General features: G+C 45.9%; 1 protein-coding gene across 1 annotated transcript; it reads left to right on the forward strand.

Annotated features, from left to right (window-relative positions):
• Window positions 1-305: 305 nt before the first annotated feature.
• Window positions 306-21,247, forward strand: topaz1 (testis and ovary specific TOPAZ 1). The gene is made up of 20 exons (XM_046325250.1): window positions 306-632; window positions 1,882-4,894; window positions 4,977-5,044; window positions 5,247-5,359; window positions 5,662-5,711; window positions 5,924-6,000; window positions 6,104-6,168; window positions 6,736-6,819; window positions 7,109-7,172; window positions 7,344-7,495; window positions 9,857-9,946; window positions 10,217-10,344; window positions 10,864-10,924; window positions 11,022-11,193; window positions 12,082-12,188; window positions 12,295-12,460; window positions 12,578-12,730; window positions 19,390-19,593; window positions 19,705-19,888; window positions 19,997-21,247. The coding sequence occupies exons 2-20, from the start codon at window positions 2,376-2,378 to the stop codon at window positions 20,196-20,198; spliced, it is 4,659 nt and encodes a 1,552-aa protein (XP_046181206.1). The 5' UTR covers window positions 306-632; window positions 1,882-2,375; the 3' UTR covers window positions 20,199-21,247.

The raw sequence follows: 21,247 nt of genomic DNA on the forward strand, positions 1-21,247 counted from the left end.
TTGAGGTGAAAGTAGATGGGCCATATACTAGAAGCAAATATGTCCAGGCTAAAGTCGGGGGACCTCACACAAGAAGGAAATATGCAACTAGGCCGAATAGGGTGACAGCGGGGCATAAGAAGAATTGTTGCAGGCTGCAGTTCGCGGTGTCCTTTGGCAGTGAGGGCTCCAACGAACTGACTGATAAAAGCAATACTTTTAACCAAGCAATTTCCAAGGGTAAAAACTAGGCACGTTTCTTATTACATAGAGAGCGACCTTTCTTATTACATAGAGAGCGACCTATCGGTGAAGTCCAGAGTGAGAGCGTGGCAAGTCTCCAGCGACATTGGCCAAGAAAACTAGAACATCTGTGCTGAGAAGAACACGATCAATAGAGCGCAGGAGGAACGTCTCTTGTTTAGAGTCAGACAAGGCAGTTGAAGAGCAGTCTCCAGCGCAGTCGCGAAAAAGAACCAATAACCGGGTGAGTGCTGCTTTGAAACTTGCGCAAGGGAGCGAAGGAAAGTTTGAAGTTGAGAATTTACGATCTGCAACAAGTGCAGGGACAGAACGAGGAGGTGCAGAATCTACCGAAGGGGATGCCGGCCACGCCGTAAAAAGGGCAATCTCCCTACTTAATGGGATTTCAAGTAAGATACTACATGTTTTACAATTTTATCGTATTGAATGGAGCACTGCATCGATAATGTGACTGACTGGTTTCGTATGCAAGCTAGCCTGCCTCAACATGCTAGGTATTAGCTAGCTAGCTAACTAGCTGGCTTGTAATCGGTACCGCTCACTCTGGCGCTAACTCCACTTGTGGCAATGAATGAAACGTCACTGTTGGGGCAAGCTCAGTTAGCTGTTGCTTCTGAAATGTCTGTTACATTGTCGACCAAAATTACATTATGAATGCTGTGCTCCACGCAGTCTGCATTTCTAGCTTCCCAGGAGACAGTTGATGACTAGCAGGCATTTATTTCACATGGCTAGATAGCTTTAAAGTTGCATGAATTTGTATTAATGCATTGAGAAGTCTGTATGGGTAATTCAGTGATCTAGGTATCTTTTATGACGTTTGAGACTTTTATGACGTTGATTTTCAAGCGATTGTAACTGATGTAAGATAGATTTCCAATTAATCTCCACGTTATCACTAAAAATGAGTTGAAGTCTGTGTATAAACCCTGGATGACTGACAGGGGGCGCTGTATTGAAGCCACCTCACAGCCATCTTGGCACAACTCTACAATGTCTACGTTTCTGACACGTTTATTCTATTACACCTTAATGCATACATGCAATACATTTTAAATTATATTATGTGAGCTAAACATAAAAACACAATTTATTTAAAAAAAAATATATATATTTTTTTTATTAGAATGCTAATGTTACTGTCCCCACTACAACAAAAAAATACTTAAATACATGTAATTTTGTCCTTGAAACAGTTAATTGAAATAATATTGAATTCCATTAATTCCTATGGAGGACTGCTTCTCCTGGAGTGCCAATATGGCCAACCGGTTGCTTCATAGCATCAACCGGTTGCTGCATAGCATCAGCAATCCAGGGTTTATATGTCGTTGGTTGAAGTAAATGCATTTTCAGACTACTTAGTTTATAGGTTGCAACTCAATAGTGGTAATTGACTTCCTCCCCTCGTCTCCTTTCCTTCCCTCATCTCCGGTTTCCCCCCTTGTCTCCTTCCCTTAATTTGCACTGACGTCAAAAAACTGGACAAGTGTAGGCCTTTTCCTGTTCTAAATATTCTAGTGAAGTTAAATGAAGGAGAGGAGTCAAGGAGAAGAAGCCAGTTGAAACTATTGAGATACATCCATAGTTAGCTTAAAATAACTTAGATCAACTGACGGTGTTCATCTCCGCTTCCAGATATTGATAGGAGTCCCATTGTTACACGCCATCGCCCCAAACCCCCTCTCAGCTCGCCATCCTGTCCACAGCGGTCAGTCAGGAGAGTGGTCAAAACCTTGTGCTGCGCCCTGTGTGGAGAAATTAAATACACGCCCCCTAAGAGAAGGAAGCTGACCAGGGTTGAGCCAGTTGGAGTGACAGGCAGAGGCAGGGCCAGTGTCCTCAGCAGAGTAGTAGGGCTTGAGCAGCCTAAGGTCAGGGTTAAAACCAGGAAGAATTTCACCTCCACCATTAAGGCCCCCAAGAAGCTGGTGATCTGGATAGGGAGGTACCCCAAGGTCAAGCTCTGCGATGTAGCTCAAGTATGTGACGTCTCGGTTGGGGGCTTTTCCTGCCTGCTGCCGGCCCAACTCCTGACTTCCAAAGTAGTGCATTGTTTCAAGTGGGACTATCGGAGCAAAGTTGGTCTGTTAGGGCCTAGTTGTTGCAGCAGAGGGAGCCATGGGAGTGAGATGACCTGGGAGCGCATTAGTAGAAAGAAGTTGCATCACTGTTCTCAGTGTGGGAAGAATGGTCAGCTTTTGACGCAGACTGAAATTCACCAGTGCATGCACACGGGCGTGCACAGATTGAATGAGTCAAATCGTTCTGCATCTCTCGCTGCCTCGGATCGCGGGATGTCTGAAGCCTCCACCAATGGTTTTGCTTGTCTCTCACTAGGTAAGCAGCAGGTGAGCAGGGGGTCAAGCGGGGCTGGAACGCATGACAGAGGCATTCTTGAAGACTCTGGAACAGGAAGTGATGACGTAGAAACAGGAAAGCCAGTTGCTAAGCGGATGAGATTGGTTTATGTCCACGGAGACCTAATGGAGCAAAAACATTCTAGTCCAAGTGAACCAGACCTGGATCCTGGGATAGCTATCGCTTCCCTTGAAGACAGTGGGACGATGTCTGAGATGCCATGTGAAGTCCCGCTGCATTTACACACAAGTCATGTCCGTCGTAGTCATAGCAACGTGACAGATGCTCCTGTGAGATCACACCACTTTATGACACAGGATGGAGGCTGGAGGGGAGTGCCCGGGGGAGGTGACAGGTCACTGGAGTCCCCTGCCAACGGGACGCTGTCTCCCTGGTCCGTGGAGAACGGAGTGGGAGTAGACCCCCCCTCTGACAGCGACACTGAGGACCAAGACCTGTTCTCCTGTCGTAGAGTGGTGGCCTACATCAAGAGGCTGCACCTGTCCTGTGCACGCACCTACCTCTCCTGGCCCTTCCCCAAACCTGATTCTGCACAGTCACTCTCTGTGACATCATCAGTCCTCAACGCAAATGGATCACTGACACCCCCAGCGGAGGTGAACGGATATGGAGACTCATTGGTGATGGCTGAGAGAACCAGAGTACTCACCTCTCACTGTACACTCACTGAATACACTCCACAGACAAGCTACCAGGTCTATGCTCATAGGAATGGGATGAAGGGAGAGGGAAACATGATGGAAGAGAAAGACATGAGCAATGGAAGAGGAGGAGGAGAAGAGGATGAGAGCGTGACCCAGTGTTCACTCTCTCCTGACACTTCAAGCAAGGTGTACCCATCCCATCCTCTCTGTCACAAGAAGTCACAGTCCCAACTCAGAACTAGGGGTCTCCATCGCAACAAAGCTTCCATATCCCCTCCACCTAAAGCTCCCACCAGCTCCGCCCTCCTCACCCCACCCAAAAACCACAGTGAAACTGATCCAATTCTTTCAGTTTCCTCCAACCTTTCTCAAACTGACACAGACACTGTTTCTTGCCTCTCTCCACCCAAAACTGACTCTGTCTCAACCTTCCCTCCAGCTAAAGTCAGTGGCGGCAGTGAGACAGCCTCCACCCCCCCTCCTATAGGCGTCGGTAGTGACATAGCCACTGCTGCTTTTCTGCTGTTCTCATCTGCATCCCAAAACATAGAGACATCCCCACCACCCTCCTCTCCTACTCCCTCCTCCTTTCTTACTCCCTCCTCCCCTCGGAGGAAGGATGAAGGTGGGGCTATGTTCAATGCAACATCCTCCCCATCAGCTGTGGACAGTAAGACCGACACATCTCACTCAAACTCCCTTCACTCAGCAGAGTCATCCCCTCTTCCACCAGATTTCTCCTGTCTTTCAGCTGAATCCTCCTTTTTCTCATCCAGCTCCTCACTTCTGCCTCAAGAAAAAAGAAAGGCAGAGGGAGTGGAGGTGCAGAGCAGAGAGGGAGATGAAATGAAAGGAGAGGCGGCTGCGAGTGGAGAACTGAAGGTTTTAGTTTTACCAGGCAGTGAGTCCTCCAGTCCAGAGAAGCAGGAGCATCAGCGTCCAGAGCAGAAGAGCACACAGGGGGGCTCGTCGCTTGGCAAGCCCAAAGAGGGAGAGGCTGTGGTGGCCACGATCAGTAACCTCGCCCCTGGGATTCTTGGAGGTCAAACACCAATGCAGTGCATAACACGCCTGATGCTGCAGACACAGAGCTACTCAGGAGAGGATGATGAATTTGTAGACCAGAAAGAGAAGTTGTCCAGTGCAGTAGGTGTTGGAACACAGGCCCAGGCATCCTCCACTGATGAAGATGATGGTACATGTGGTGAAGAGGGGACACTAGAGCCTGTTAGAACCCAGCCCTGTACTGATGATGATGTTGATCATCATAATCAGTCCACCTCCTGTACTAAGGTCACGTCTGAGAACCAGGAATTCGGCACTCCTTCCTCTTCCGGGTCACACACTCAACACCAGGAAGTAGAAGTTAGGGCAGGGTCAAAAGTCAAGCTTGCTAGTGACCCCAAAGCTCACCTCTTGGATGAGTTCACAGCCTACGAGCAGGACATCCTGCTTGTAGATGTTCTCCTAGATGACCCAGAGCTGTTTGGCAGCTTGCCTCAGGACCTTGAACCCATGCTGGGGTCAACCAGGGGACGAAGGGCCCCTAGAGCCAGGACCACCATTGGGGCAGGGAGAGCCCTACTACTCACGGGTGCAGGTCCCTCATGGGCCACTGAGAAAAGGTATGATCGTTTTAAGTTTGAATTTGTTAGCTACCTCTTATACAGGACTTTGAAAATGCTCTCTCTCTGTTTTGTCTTATAGCTCCACCACGGGTACAGATGGGCCTCCTGGTTTTAAGACTGACCAGAGAAGAATTATCCACTTTAAAGGTTTGTGCCTCTGAAAGGGTCAATAGAAGTGCGTGCGTGTCTGTGTGTGTGTGTGCACACACACACAGTCACAATATAAACTATGGAAAGACTGAAAACCAACTAGTGTGAAATTCTGATAAATCTCTTTTTGTCGGTCAATAATGACCTTTTAATATGAGATGATAGTGTAAACCTGTTGTAATGTGTGTTTTGTGTTTAGATGAGGAGAGTGCAGGACGATCTTGGAGACCTGAAGCCAGCTCCAGCCCTAAGCCTGCCCTGGTCCACAGCAACAGCTGGCCCCCTACTGTCCACGCGTTACATCCAGACCAGGTCAGATCATAGCATCACAATCACTTTATTTACCAAGTACATTTACCGATGTGCAGAATTTGACTCAGTGAATAGGTGCTGCCAGCAATAGACATTGTACTAACAGATTACAGACACATAGTCAGGATACAGAATATGCAGTATAAGCTGACTTGCAGTAAGGTGAGGATCTACAATTTACAGATCTATATATGCAGAGGGAGAGATGCTCATAGCATAAACCATGATTGGGTTCAATTCAGGAAACAAACTGCTTTTTAATAAGTACAATTGTGACATTGCTGTATTGTGTGTTTGAGCAGGGTGGAACTGACTACAACTACAGTCCTATGAAGGCAGAGATCTCTGAGAGGTATATTACTTACACTGACTAATACAATATACCATGTAGGCCTACTCCAACACTACACCTCTACTGCTCTTTCAGCAATAGTACTGTTAATTAAGACTTCATTCCTTTCATACCACTGCACTTCTATCAGAGAGATGATGATGTTTGAGAAGGGTAGTGGTGGCAATGACGGTTCAGGGGTGAAGGAGAATGATGATTAAGTTGTATTGCAGGGCCCAGGCCTTCCAGTCTCTGAACTCATTTAAGAGCACACTGCCTTATCTGATGACTGGAGACTCCTGGTGCAACGGTGAGGGGGAAGACGCACAACATCCACAATACATAATGAAAACTTGTATCTGTACAGCTTTGATGTGAAGCCGCAGAGAGAACTGACTCGTGTCATTCCACAGGACATACAACCTCATGTAAAGACCCAGCGGCAGCAGACACCGGCCCTCAAAGACAATTTGACAGTGTAACTACCTCATAATAAAACTACTTATATTTGTCTTTATACAAATATACTTTTATGAATTGTCCTAGTTATCCATAAAAGAACAGATTTGATGAATTCCCTCTCTCCTCCTCTCCTCCATTCCCCCTCTCCTCCATTCCCCCTCTCCTCCATTCCCCCTCTCCTCCATTCCCCCCTCTCCTCCATTCCCTCTCCTCCATTCCCTCCTCTCCTCCATCCTCTCCTCCATCCTCTCCTCCATTCCCTCCTCTCCTCCATTCCCTCCTCTCCTCCATTCCCTCCTCTCCTCCATTCCCTCCTCTCCTCCATTCCCTCCTCTCCTCCATTCCCTCCTCTCCTCCATTCCCTCCTCTCCTCCATTCCCTCCTCTCCTCCATTCCCTCCTCTCCTCCATTCCCTCTTCTCCTCCATTCCCTCTTCTCCTCCATTCCCTCTTCTCCTCCATTCCCTCTTCTCCTCCATTCCCTCTTCTCCTCCATTCCCTCTTCTCCTCCATTCCCTCTTCTCCTCCATTCCCTCTTCTCCTCCATTCCCTCTTCTCCTCCATTCCCTCCTCTCCTCCCTCAGTATTGCAAGTACTATTTCAGCATGTCGGACTGTTTCCATAAGACCTGTTGGTTCCTCCATGTGCCCAAGAGAGGAGACGAAAAGGTAGGCTGCTACTGCCTCCAACAACCACCTGGGTCCTCTTCATTAGGGTGCACCGTAGCAAAAACATTTAGCTATGGAAAATAAATTGAGTTGTAGTCCAAATTGGTAGCACTGCTGATGTAAGAGCACCCTCTGCATGTGGTTAAGAACTCGAGCTTTGATAATGTTCATGCCAAGTGGAAGGCTTAATGGATATGATGGTGTCTGTTGGTTGACCTGTGAATTCTTTCCATGTGAAGATTGCTGAGCGTTATGTCTTGACTATTTCATGCGTTTTCTTTTCTTTTAGTTCTGTGTGGAGACGGTGCTGAGGTTTGTCAGGTCTTCCAACCCTGTCTGTCTGCAGAGGGCAGGTTAGTGTGTTTTGATTAAATTGTAGTGCTGATTGCTCCTCAGACATATCTGACTGAGGTAGATGCATGAACAACACGGATGGTTCTTTGACACGCTTCACTGTCCTGCTCTTGCTTACGGTCCGTGTCCCTTCTCTCTCCTTTCACACCTCCGTCCACCTCTCCCTTCAGTGTCAGTGTTTACGTCGTACTACCAGTTCAGTCCTCCAGGTGTCTACCACACCCCTCTGGTCCTGAATTCTCTCCTGGCCGCTCTGCTCAAAGCTGGCTTTCTGTCTGACATCATCACGGTGCTGCACGTCAGCACTGCCCACAACATACTGGTACGAACACACACACTGCTGCTACTCTGTTTATTATCCATCCTGATTGCGTAGTTACTTTTACCCCAAATCTACATGTACATGTTACCTCAACTACCTCGTACCCCTGCACATTGACTCCTTGTATTGTATATAGCCTCATGGTAATTTTGTGCTACTATTTCTGTTAAAGATGTTAGAATTTGTCTTACTTTTGAACTCTGCATTGTAGGGGCTCATAAGTAAGCATTTCACTGTTATGTCCACACCTGTTGAACTCTGCATTGTAGGGGCTCATAAGTAAGCATTTCACTGTTATGTCCACACCTGTTGAACTCTGCATTGTAGGGGCTCATAAGTAAGCATTTCACTGTTATGTCCACACCTGTTGAACTCTGCATTGTAGGGGCTCATAAGTAAGCATTTCACTGTTATGTCCACACCTGTTGAACTCTGCATTGTAGGGGCTCATAAGTAAGCATTTCACTGTTATGTCCACACCTGTTGAACTCTGCATTGTAGGGGCTCATAAGTAAGCATTTCACTGTTATGTCCACACCTGTTGAACTCTGCATTGTAGGGGCTCATAAGTAAGCATTTCACTGTTATGTCCACACCTGTTGAACTCTGCATTGTAGGGGCTCATAAGTAAGCATTTCACTGTTATGTCCACACCTGTTGAACTCTGCATTGTAGGGGCTCTAAGCATTTCACTGTTATGTCCACACCTGTTGAACTCTGCATTGTAGGGGCTCATAAGTAAGCATTTCACTGTTATGTCCACACCTGTTGAACTCTGCATTGTAGGGGCTCATAAGTAAGCATTTCACTGTTATGTCCACACCTGTTGAACTCTGCATTGTAGGGGCTCATAAGTAAGCATTTCACTGTTATGTCCACACCTGTTGAACTCTGCATTGTAGGGGCTCATAAGTAAGCATTTCACTGTTATGTCCACACCTGTTGAACTCTGCATTGTAGGGGCTCATAAGTAAGCATTTCACTGTTATGTCCACACCTGTTGAACTCTGCATTGTAGGGGCTCATAAGTAAGCATTTCACTGTTATGTCCACACCTGTTGAACTCTGCATTGTAGGGGCTCATAAGTAAGCATTTCACTGTTATGTCCACACCTGTTGAACTCTGCATTGTAGGGGCTCATAAGTAAGCATTTCTCTGTTATGTCCACACCTGTTGAACTCTGCATTGTAGGGGCTCATAAGTAAGCATTTCTCTGTTGTGACAGGGATTATTATGTTGGGCCTCTTCATGGACCTGGGGATTTCCCACCTGGACCCGATATGCATAAATACAGTTATAGAATCCCGTTCCGAAAAGAACCAAAGACAACACGGCCAGTTCTGCGTAGACCTGGTCTGGTCCAGACACGGTCTGATTTGATTGAGGGAAGCAGCAGCAAAGTATATTTGTTAGCTACTTTAATAACCAGAGATGGTAATGTGTGAGGGAGACACGCTCTAGCATGGCGACGGAGGGGCCTTGCTGTGTGTGTACACAGGGAGCGAGGAGGAGGGAGAGCAACCAACCAAGCTGAGTCACGCTAGTAAAATAACTGAGTCTATTTATCATCCAATATGATTAAATGGTACCTGTCTTGGCTGTATCAAACTGAGAAAGCAAGTTGGCTAATTTAGCTAGTATGGCTGATTGAGGCTACATGTGCTTTTCTCCCTGTCCTACTGTTAAAAACAACACCTCCATTTAGATTAGGTAGCAGCCTACCTGTTGACTCTTGGTCGTTTGTGGCATAATAGTTTCATTTAAGTCAACAATTTCCTTGATGACATAATCTCCTTACTTGCTTTGCCGCACGCGGAGGCTCTGACTATAGCGCCGTTTTGATGACTTGTGATTGGCCGACAAGCTACACGCGCCACTCTGCATAGGCTATTCGCGTTGAGCAGTGGTGACATACTGTTAATGTTTTATCAGCAACTCTCTGTCCATCGCCATTGTAATCTACTGTGAAGCCAAAATGTTCCCAAACTGGAGATTTAAACTATGATGGACGATCGACCCCCACCACTCGCCATCGTTCAGTACTAGTTCCCGGCAGCGCTTCATAAAAGGAATGTTCCAGTTAAGGTTATCATTTCTATTATGTGCGTATAGGCTCTTGTTTTAACAATATGCCCTACAAATGTTTTTTTCAGTTCAGTTACTTGAGGCAATGGCATCCAATGCAGTGTAGGCATAGCCTATTGGCCTAGTGTTTTAGTAGATTGTTTTTATATATTCATTCGTGTGCGAACCGAGGTACCCGTGCAGGAACAGTTCAGTACGAATACGTGTACCGTTACACCCCTAGTGGTCAGCAAAGCAAACGGGTATTATTTGACTGTCCCTCTCCCCCCATCTAGCCCAGTCCAGCGTTTCTCCTGGCTCTGTTCGACTATGTGGGAGAGAGAGACCAATCCATCTTACCTGAACTCATTCAACTCACCTCTAAGGTACTAAGGTGTATGTGTGTTTGTCAGTGGAGGATTGTGTGATAAGCTATAGGGAGGAAAGGCTCATTGTAATGGCTGGAATTAAATACATTGAATGGTTTTCAAACATATAGAAACCTTATTTTGACTTCATTTATTCCAGCCATTACAATGAGCCTTTTGTCCTATAGCTCCTCCCACCAGCCTCCTCTGGTGTGTGTGCACTGAAGCTGACTTGTTGTTTGTCAGTTTTATTTGTTTTAAGTGAAGCGTGTGACCCTGCCGATCTAGATGGTGGATGCAGGCTTGGGGTTAAATGTGGACCAATGTGAGCGTGTCCTACACATGTTCCTTCAGTCGCCACAATACCACCCAGCAGACTCACCTGAGAATTACACAACTAAACCTGGCAACCACAGGTGAGTCGAGTCATCTTACACACACCTTCGGGTCAGTCCTGTACCTGGCAACCCAAGCCTGTTTTAGGAGCTGTTTTGGTACTGGCTGAGAAACCCATGGGTGCGTTCAATTCGATTCAATGTTTACTACGTTGCGTGATGGTTTGTACTGAAAGTGACGTTTCCCCAAAACGGTGTGCACCGTTCTTCAAAAGCATTTGAGTCACGTTTGGTAGGGTGTGGCGAGGTGTCATAGGCTCATGGGAGAAGATCTCCTGTTTCTGTAGCATGAGACCGCTTGTTGTACAAGTACACCCTCTGGACAGGATGCTTGTCTGCTCAATGTGGGTGTGGCAATGAGAAATGGCAAAACTCGTGCATTATACGATCTCTAGGCCGCCATATAATCATACTGTTATTGAACTTGGTCGTACAGTACTGTTTGTTGATTTTAACATTGCACATTGTTTTTTCGTACTGATCGCAGCCCATGTTTTTATTTTGTCATTGATTGGCTGTTTGACTTGTCCATCACTCCAGGTCGATGAACACCGACGCTCCCACTCCTGAAGCGCTGAGTCTGGCCCATGCTCTTGTGGAGGTGAGGTATTTTTCTCCTAGTTCTGTTGCTTGTTTGATCTAAATGTAATAATTTTGGCACATTTCTCTCTCTCCTTCCTCTCCCTCCCTCCATCTAGTTGTGTTCCCAGCAGGAGGACTGGGGGAGGTTGGGTGTAGTCTTCCGCTCCATATGCCACTCCCACAGAAGCCTTGTCGACTTACAGCACTTCAGCGGCTGTGTTGCCATAGCGCTGCTCGAGGGGGACAAAGACAGACTAGCCCTGCCCTTCGCCTCCTTCACTGAGACAGGTGAGACACTACAGAGATAGACAGGTCTTTGAGCATTGATAATGAATGAATGAGAAAGTGTGTATTAGTTTGTTGTCTCTGTTTCAGTGTACCAGGAGACCTAGGACTGGGATGATATTATACTGAACAGAAATATGAACAAAACATGCAGTGTTGGTTTCATGAGCTGAAATAAAAGATCCCAGAAATGTTCCAAATGCACAAAAAATGGATTTCTCCACTTGGTGTGAACATCACATCCCTGTTAGTGAACATTTGGCATAGGAGAAGATAATCCATCCACCTGACAGGTGTGGCATATTAAAAAGCATTTGCATTACACAGGTGCACCTTGTGCTGGGGACAATAAAAGACCACTTTAAAATGTAAAATTTTAACACTGCACAATGCCACAGATATCTCAAGTTTTGAGGGTGTGTGCAATTGTCATGCTGACTGCAGGAATGTCCACCAGAACTGTTGCCATAGAATTGAATGTTTATTTCTCTATATACGCTGCCTCCAGCGTCGTTTTAGAGATTTTCCAGTAGGTCCAACTGGTCTCACAACCACAGACCACGTGTAACCACGCCAGCCCAGGACCTCCACATCCGGCTTCTTCACCTGCGGGATCGTCTGAGACCAACCACCTGAACAGCTGATGAAACTAAGGAGGATTTCTGTCTGTAAAACAATGCCCGTTTGTGGGGAATAACGTATTCTGATTGGCTGGTCCTGTTTCCCAAGTGGGTGGGCCTATGCCAACCCATGGCTGTGCCCCTTCCCAGTCATGTGAACTCCATAGATTAGGGCCTAATATAATGATTTCAATTGACTGATTTCCTTATGAACTGTAACTCATTAAAATTGTTAATTCTTGCGTTTTTATAGTTTTCTTCTCTGTTCCAGTGTACCAGGAGATGGAGGACTGGGATGATGGTCTGATCAAGAGCTTCCTGGGAAGAATAGGAGTCTCTCTGATGTTCAGATACCACAAGACACAACAATGGGCCAAGGTAACTGTGTTTCTCTCACACTGGATCAAAGGCTGATGTGGTCTGTAATATTGGTGTGTATGAGAGTCTGATGCAGGTTGTATGTGTTCTTTCTCTGTCTGTGAAGGGCCGGAGGCTGGTGGATGTGTTATCCAGGTTAAAGGTAAACTACTCCACTCTGAAGGGACTGTTCGGCAACGAGGATGGAGCTTCTCGCTGTCACCTGATCACAATAGCTACAGAACTTTTCCTTAGGAGCGACAGTGTTGAGGGGGCACTCAATACACTCAGAGGTAACGAATGCACGTCTCACACTCGCACTCCAATGTAAACATGTAACACACACACACACAGGAAACCACGTTTCAAGTGATTTCCTGTGTGTGTGTGTTACATGTTACCTCTTGTAGATAACGAGTGGTTCCTGAGTTCGTGTGTGTGGCCGTGTTCGGTGGAGGACGTAGCGGAGAGAACAACTGTTCTGGTACGACTGGCTGAGATAACATCCCACAGAGACACACTGGAGGTCCTCACTAACCTGCCTGGTCTTAAGGAACCTGCAGGTACACACCCCAACTGTCTCACCAACCTACACTACTGGTAAGAGGTTTTGGAACACCTACTCATTCAAGGGTTTTTATTTGGACTTTTCTACATTGTAGAATAATAGTGAAGACATGAACTATGAAAACGCATATGGAATGATCTTATAACCAAATAAGTGTTTTAAAATTCGAAATATATTTGACATTCTTCAAATAGCCACCCGTTGCCTTGACAGCTTTGCACTCTTGGCATTCTCTCAACCAGCTTCACCTGGAATGCTTTTCCAACAGTCTTGAAGGAGTTCCCACATATGCTGAGCACTATGCTGCATTTCCTTCACTCTGCAGTCCAACTCATTCCAAAACATCTCAATTGGGTTGAGGTCGGGTGATTGTGGGGGCCAGGTTATCTGATGCAGCACCATCACTCCTTTATCTTGGCCAGGTTGCAGTTGTAAATGAGAACTTGTTCTCAACTAGCCTACCTGGTTAAATAAAGGTGAAATAAATAAAAAATCACTCTCCTTGGTCAACTTGCCCTTACACAGCCTGAAGTTGTTGGGTCATTGTCCTGTGGAAGAAAGAAAAAATTATATTCCCACTAAGCCCAAATAAATCAGTGTCCCCAGCAGAGTACCCCCACACCGCCTCCATGCTTTACGGTGGGAAATACACATGCAGGGATCATCCGTTCACCCACACCGCCTCCATGCTTTACGGTGGGAAATACACATGCAGGGATCATCCGTTCACCCACACCGCCTCCATGCTTTACGGTGGGAAATACACATGCAGGGATCATCCGTTCACCCACACCGCCTCCATGCTTTACGGTGGGAAATACACATGCAGGGTTCATCCGTTCACCCACACCACCTCCATGCTTTACGGTGGGAAATACACATGCAGGGATCATCCGTTCACCCACACCGCCTCCATGCTTTACGGTGGGAAATACACATGCAGGGATCATCCGTTCACCCACACCGCCTCCATGCTTTACGGTGGGAAATACACATGCAGGGATCATCCGTTCACCCACACCGCCTCCATGCTTTACGGTGGGAAATACACATGCAGGGATCATCCGTTCACCCACACCGCCTCCATGCTTTACGGTGGGAAATACACATGCAGGGATCATCCGTTCACCCACACCGCATCTGTTTTGGCAGTTGGCACCAAAAATCTCCTATTAGGACTCCAGACCAAAGGAAAAATATCACTGGGTCTAATGTCCATTGCTCGTGTTTCTTGGACCAAGCAAGTCTCTTCTTATTGGTGTCCTTAAGTCAGTGGTTCTTAACCTGGGTTCGATCGAACCCCAGGGGTTCGGTGAGTCAGTCTCAGGGGTTCGGCGGAGGTCAAGACAAACATCCGATTCATATGATTTGTGATGACACGCTCCGCTTGGCCATCATTGGCTGCAGGTGATCACGCTACATCGCTTGCCCTATCTGTGCTGCAGGGAATTTGGCGCGCTCAGTTTGTGACTATGGTGATGGTACGTCTTGTGATTTCTTTCTTAATATTTTAATCCTTTCATACTTACTATGTCGAGCAAAAAATAAAGTGGTCGGACGAATATGTACATTATGGATTTACATGTATAACCGAACGTGATGGGAGTCAGTGTCCTAACTGCATGATTTGCAATGCCAAGTTGAGCAATTCTAGTCTAGCACCGGCAAAACTAAGAGAACACTTCCTTAAGCTGCATGGAGATGGAAAATACAAGAACACAACGCTCGCTGAATTCAAGGTGAAGAGAGCCAGATTCGATGAAAAGGCTACTCTGCCTGTTCTCGGCTTTGTACCCATCAACAAACCGATCCTCACAGCATCGTACGAAGTTGCTTACCTGATCGCAAAGCAGGGCAAACCACACACCATTGGTGAAACACTCATAAAACCAGCTGTGTTGAAGATGGTGAATATCATGCTTGGAAAAGAGGCCGAAGTTATCCCAAATAACTCTTTCAAATGACACCATCAGCGACAGAATAGAGGACATGAGCAAAGACATCTTGGCTCAAGTAGATGCAGATCTGATTTCAAGCCCAGCAAAATTCAGCCTTCAACTCGACGAGACCACAGACGTTTCCAATCTAAGCCAGCTTGCTGTATTCGTGCGCTATGTGAAAGACGACGTGATAAAGGAAGAATTTTTATTTTGTAAGCCTCTTACAACAACAACTAAGGCAGCCGATGTGAAGAAACTTGCGGATGACTTCTTCAAAGACAACAATCTTTCATGGGATATGGTTTCTGCCGTTTGTTCGGACGGAGCTCCAGTCATGCTGGGAAGAAAGTCTGGTTTTGGTGCGCTAGTGAAAGCCGATGCACCACACATCATTGTTACGCATTGTATTCTACACAGGCATGCGTTGGCAACAAAAACCTTGCCTCCAAAACTGGCAGAAGTATTAAAAATTGTAGTGGAATGTGTGAACTATGTGCGAACTAGTGCTCTGCGGCATCGCGTCTTCAGTGAGCTGTGTAAAGAAATGTGCTCTGAATTCGAGGTACTTCTGTACCATTCTAACATTAGGTGGTTATCCCAGGGACAGGTGCTGAATCGTGTTTTTGCCGTGCGTGTGGAATTAGCCCTGTTTTTGCAAGAGCACCAACATTGTCATGCAGATTGCTTCAAAAATTCTGAGTTCATTCTCATTTTAGCGTACATGGCCGATATCTTCGCAGCTCTCAATCATCTCAATCAAAAGATGCAGGGCGGTGGAGTCAACATCATCGAAGCGGAGGAAAACCTGAAGGCTTTTCAAAAAAAGCTACCGTTATGGAAACGACGAACAGAGAACAATAACTTCGCAAACTTTCCCCTGCTGGACGACTGTGTAAGTAAGATCGAAGATGTATTTGGAATCTGAGACATTTCTGTACCCGCTGAACTGAAGCAAGCAATTGCCACGCACTTAGATGAGCTTGCAAAGTCTCAACGGATACTTCCCTACGAGAGTCATATCCAGCATGGGTGAGACAGCCGTTCACGTTTAGTGTTGAGACAACAGATGTCAATGATGAATACCTCGATGAAATCATTGAAATTCAGCAGAGCCAGGTTCAACAGCAACTCTTCAGAACAACAAGGCTTTCAACGTTTTGGTGTCAACAAATGGTAACGTACCCTGTTATTGCTAAGAAAGCTCTGGAGATTTTCATACCGTTTGTTACAACATATCTTTGCGAGCAATTGAGGATGCTGGACATAAAAACGAAGAAAAGGAACAGACTGTTGCGAAAATGACATGAGTGGCACTTGCCAAGGTGAAGCCGCGCATTGCTGAACTGGTCTCTGAAAGGCAACAGCAAAAGTCACACTGATTTGCAGTAAATATTCATTATTATGTGTTTGTTTTTGTGTGAAAATGTTTTGATGATTTTGTTCTTTGAACAGTGATGTTGATGCACGGTTCATTTTGTGCACCAGTCAAATATATACCTATGTTTTGAATTTGATTTTTTTTTTTAATTAAGAAGGGTTCGGTGAATGAGCATATGAAACTGTTGGGGTTCAGTACCTCCAAGGTTAAGAACCACTGCCTTAAGTACTGGTTTCTTTGCAGCAATTTGACAGTCTCCTCTGAACAGTTGTTGTCTGTTACTTGAACACCTGACACATTTATTTGGGCTGTAATTTCTGAGGCTGGTAACTCTGATGAACGTGTCCTCTGCAGCAGAGGTAACTCTTATGAACTTATCCTCTGCAGCAGAGGTAACTCTAATGAACTTATCCTCTGCAGCAGAGGTAACTCTAATGAACTTATCCTCTGCAGCAGAGGTAACTCTGATGAACTTATCCTCTGCAGCAGAGGTAACTCTGATGAACTTATCCTCTGCAGCAGAGGTAACTCTGATGAACTTGTCCTCTGCAGCAGAGGTAACTCTGATGAACGTGTCCTCTGCAGCAGAGGTAACTCTGATGAACGTGTCCTCTGCAGCAGAGGTAACTCTGATGAACGTGTCCTCTGCAGCAGCAGAGGTAACTCTGATGAACGTGTCCTCTGCAGCAGAGGTAACTCTGATGAACGTGTCCTCTGCAGCAGAGGTAACTCTGATGAACGTGTCCTCTGCAGCAGAGGTAACTCTGATGAACGTGTCCTCTGCAGCAGAGGTAACTCTGATGAACGTGTCCTCTGCAGCAGAGTAACTCTGATAACAGAGGTAACTCTGATGAACGTGTCCTCTGCAGCAGAGGTAACTCTGATGAACGTGTCCTCTGCAGCAGAGGTAACTCTGAACGTGTCCTCTGCAGCAGAGGTAACTCTGATGAACGTGTCCTCTGCAGCAGAGGTAACTCTGATGAACGTGTCCTCTGCAGCAGAGGTAACTCTGATGAACGTGTCCTCTGCAGCAGAGGTAACTCTGATGAACGTGTCCTCTGCAGCAGAGGTAACTCTGATGAACGTGTCCTCTGCAGCAGAGGTAACTCTGATGAACGTGTCCTCTGCAGCAGAGGTAACTCTGATGAACGTGTCCTCTGCAGCAGAGGTAACTCTGATGAACGTGTCCTCTGCAGCAGAGGTAACTCTGATGAACGTGTCCTCTGCAGCAGAGGTAACTCTGATGAACGTGTCCTCTGCAGCAGAGGTAACTCTGATGAACGTGTCCTCTGCAGCAGAGGTAACTCTGATGAACGTGTCCTCTGCAGCAGAGGTAACTCTGATGAACGTGTCCTCTGCAGCAGAGGTAACTCTGATGAACGTGTCCTCTGCAGCAGAGGTAACTCTGATGAACGTGTCCTCTGCAGCAGAGGTAACTCTGATGAACGTGTCCTCTGCAGCAGAGGTAACTCTGATGAAGCGTGTCCTCTGCAGCAGAGGTAACTCTGATGAACGTGTCCTCTGCAGCAGAGGTAACTCTGATGAACGTGTCCTCTGCAGCAGAGGTAACTCTGATGAACGTGTCCTCTGCAGCAGAGGTAACTCTGATGAACGTGTCCTCTGCAGCAGAGGTAACTCTGATGAACGTGTCCTCTGCAGCAGAGGTAACTCTGATGAACGTGTCCTCTGCAGCAGAGGTAACTCTGATGAACGTGTCCTCTGCAGCAGCAGAGGTAACTCTGATGAACGTGTCCTCTGCAGCAGAGGTGATGAACGTGTCCTCTGATGAACGTGTCCTCTGCAGCAGAGGTAACTCTGATGAACGTGTCCTCTGCAGCAGAGGTAACTCTGATGAACGTGTCCTCTGCAGCAGAGGTAACTCTGATGAACGTGTCCTCTGCAGCAGAGGTAACTCAGCAGATGTAACTCTGATGAACGTGTCCTCTGCAGCAGAGGTAACTCTGATGAACGTGTCCTCTGCAGCAGAGGTAACTCTGATGAACGTGTCCTCTGCAGCAGAGGTAACTCTGATGAACGTGTCCTCTGCAGCAGAGGTAACTCTGATGAACGTGTCCTCTGCAGCAGAGGTAACTCTGCAGCAGAGGTAACTCTGATGAACGTGTCCTCTGCAGCAGAGGTAACTCTGATGAACGTGTCCTCTGCAGCAGAGGTAACTCTGATGAACGTGTCCTCTGCAGCAGAGGTAACTCTGATGAACGTGTCCTCTGCAGCAGAGGTAACTCTGATGAACGTGTCCTCTGCAGCAGAGGTAACTCTGATGAACGTGTCCTCTGCAGCAGAGGTAACTCTGATGAACGTGTCCTCTGCAGCAGAGGTAACTCTGATGAACGTGTCCTCTGCAGCAGAGGTAACTCTGATGAACGTGTCCTCTGCAGCAGAGGTAACTCTGATGAAGCGTGTCCTCTGCAGCAGAGGTAACTCTGATGAACGTGTCCTCTGCAGCAGAGGTAACTCTGATGAACGTGTCCTCTGCAGCAGAGGTAACTCTGATGAACGTGTCCTCTGCAGCAGAGGTAACTCTGATGAACGTGTCCTCTGCAGCAGAGGTAACTCTGATGAACGTGTCCTCTGCAGCAGAGGTAACTCTGATGAACGTGTCCTCTGCAGCAGAGGTAACTCTGGGTCTTCCATTCTTGTGGCGGTCCTCATGAGAGCCAGTTTCATCATAGCCCTGGATGGTTTTTGAGTCTGCACTTTCAGAGTTCTTAATGTTTCATATTGACTGACTTTCGTGTCTTAGTAATGGACTGTCATTTTCACTTTCCTTACTTGGTCTTTTACCAAGGAGAGCTGTCTTCTGTATACCACCCCTACCATGTCACAACACAAGTGTTTGGCTCAAACACATTAAAGAAAATACATTCCAGAATTGTAACTTTTAACATGGCATACCTGTTAATTGAAATGCATTCCAGGTGACCACCTCATGAAGCTGGTTGAGCGAATGCCAAGTGTGTAAAGCTGTCATCAAGGCAAAGGGTGGCTTACTTTGAAGAATCTCAAATATAAAATAAATTTTGATTAAACTTTTTTTTTGTTTTTTTACTACATTATTCTTTACATGATTCCATGTGCTATTTCATAGTTTTGATATCTCCACTATTATTCTACAATGGAGAAAAAAAATTAAACGCTTGAATGAGTAGGTGTTCTAAAACTTTTGACTGGTAGTGTATATGGCCCAAGAGGTACCAGTGAGTTGCATATTTATTTATGACTTTACCAACCGTGTGTGTGTGTGTGTGTGTGTGTGTGTGTGTGTGTGTGTGTGTGTGTGTGTGTGTGTGTGTGTGTGTGTGTGTAACCCTCCCCCAGACCTAGCAGACATCTCCATATACAGCTGTCTGTTCAACAGTCACCTCAAGTCATGTGTCGACAGACAAACTGTGACTGTGGCCTCAGACACGCTGGGTTTCATGTTGTCTAAGAACCTGGCTGTGGACCCTCCTCTGCTGCACACTCTGCTGCACAAGCTGGGCAAGCAAAACATCTGGCTACGGGCTAGAGCTCTCTTCAAACGTGAGTCTATTACTTACTAGATAATAAAACATGGTTATCTATCAAAAATAAGATTGTTTTTTTTTAAATTAGGAAACACTGTAGTTTGAGAGCGACGTGTGTGTGTTTCAGAGGCCCTGTGTCTAGGCTATTACCCTGGTGTGAAGTCCGTGCCAGGCTCTCTAGCACTGACCGTTCCCTGTTCCCTGGGGGAGATGGAGATAGCTCTGTCCTTTGAGATGGTCCTCACCTTCAATGCTACAACCATCCTCAACACAACAGGCACACCACAGTCCATCATCATCACACTCAAGAGGTGTGTGTGTGCGCATGCATGCGTTTTCCTGTAGGACTGGAGACTGAAAGTGAATATCTAGTACTGGCAGTTGACTATACATACTAATGGTTCTCTCGCCCTCTACAGAACAGGGGACCGTGAGAGTGAGTACTTGGCGGCAGGCAGTCGCCTCCTCTCGGCAGCGATCATCCCCAACCCTAAACTGACCGTCCACTATACAGCGGTCAACTCCTGTCAGGAACAGCTGTTCACGGTCGACACACACACCGCACGCCGCTGGCTCCGACACAACCACACCTGGGCCAACGAGGTCTGGACACATTCCTAAAAATAAGTGTTCCAGGAATACTGACCTACGTTCCCATCCTGGGAATACCAACCAATGTTCTTTCTGGGAATACCAGGACAAGTTTGTTCTGAACACTTCCATGGCTGTGTGTGTGACACTCTTCGAAGTTTAACCTGCAGCATCTTTACAGGCTGATCTGATCAGGGGATTTATATCAAGAAAATACTATCAGAACTGCATATAATTGTTTGAGTTTTTTACAAAACTTAATTGTATGTTGAGGTTTTTCATTGTAAGTCGTTTTAATTTAAAGGAAATGTTGAATGGAGGAGAAAGTATGAACTTTCCAAGTTTGTTTGGCTTTGACTAGATTTTGTTTGAAAAATGTGGTTTATTTGAAATTTCTCTAATTTTAGCTTGATTGTCTTTAAACACTTTTTGTTGCACATTTCTGAGGCACTTGAACAATTGTGAAGCTAGATTTTACTGTTTTGTAAGAAATGTAAAAAAGATTAAAGAATGTCGGTATTGAACTGGGTACCATTCATACTTGACTACAAGGTTTGTTTCAGAAAATGTTTATTTTCCTTAGCATTTGTTTCTAGGCAGATTTAAAAGCCTAAGATGTTTTATTTTGAGTCAGTCAGCTCTTTCAGTAATGCTACATTTTAATGGAATAAATTCACAACAGTACTATTATTATTATTGTAAAGAAAGCGTGTCCCAAAACTCTATGATCTCACTGTGATTTTGAGACAGACATTTTGATCCCAGTTAACCTAATGGTCCTCGCTGGAATCACATCAGTGTTTACGACTTCCCTGATTTCTTTACATTCCTATTTGTTTCCTTTTCCAGTGCAAAATCATTCAATTCTTCTCGTGCTTCAAAGTGATTGTCGAGAACCTGGTTCTCTGTTCGAAGTCTATCGCCGTTTCTAGCGATGAACAGTATTTCAGCATCTTCTACTGTAGGTATGTTTGGTTGTGTAAAACACATTGTTTTCTGGAACAACAGTCTAGAAGCTTCTATTTAGTTTTAGTCTTATTTTGTATTTCTTAAAGGAAAAATAAACTACTACTGACTGA

The sequence above is a fragment of the Oncorhynchus gorbuscha genome, linkage group LG24, assembly GCF_021184085.1.
Source record: "Oncorhynchus gorbuscha isolate QuinsamMale2020 ecotype Even-year linkage group LG24, OgorEven_v1.0, whole genome shotgun sequence".
Classification (NCBI taxonomy): Eukaryota; Metazoa; Chordata; class Actinopteri; order Salmoniformes; family Salmonidae; genus Oncorhynchus; species Oncorhynchus gorbuscha.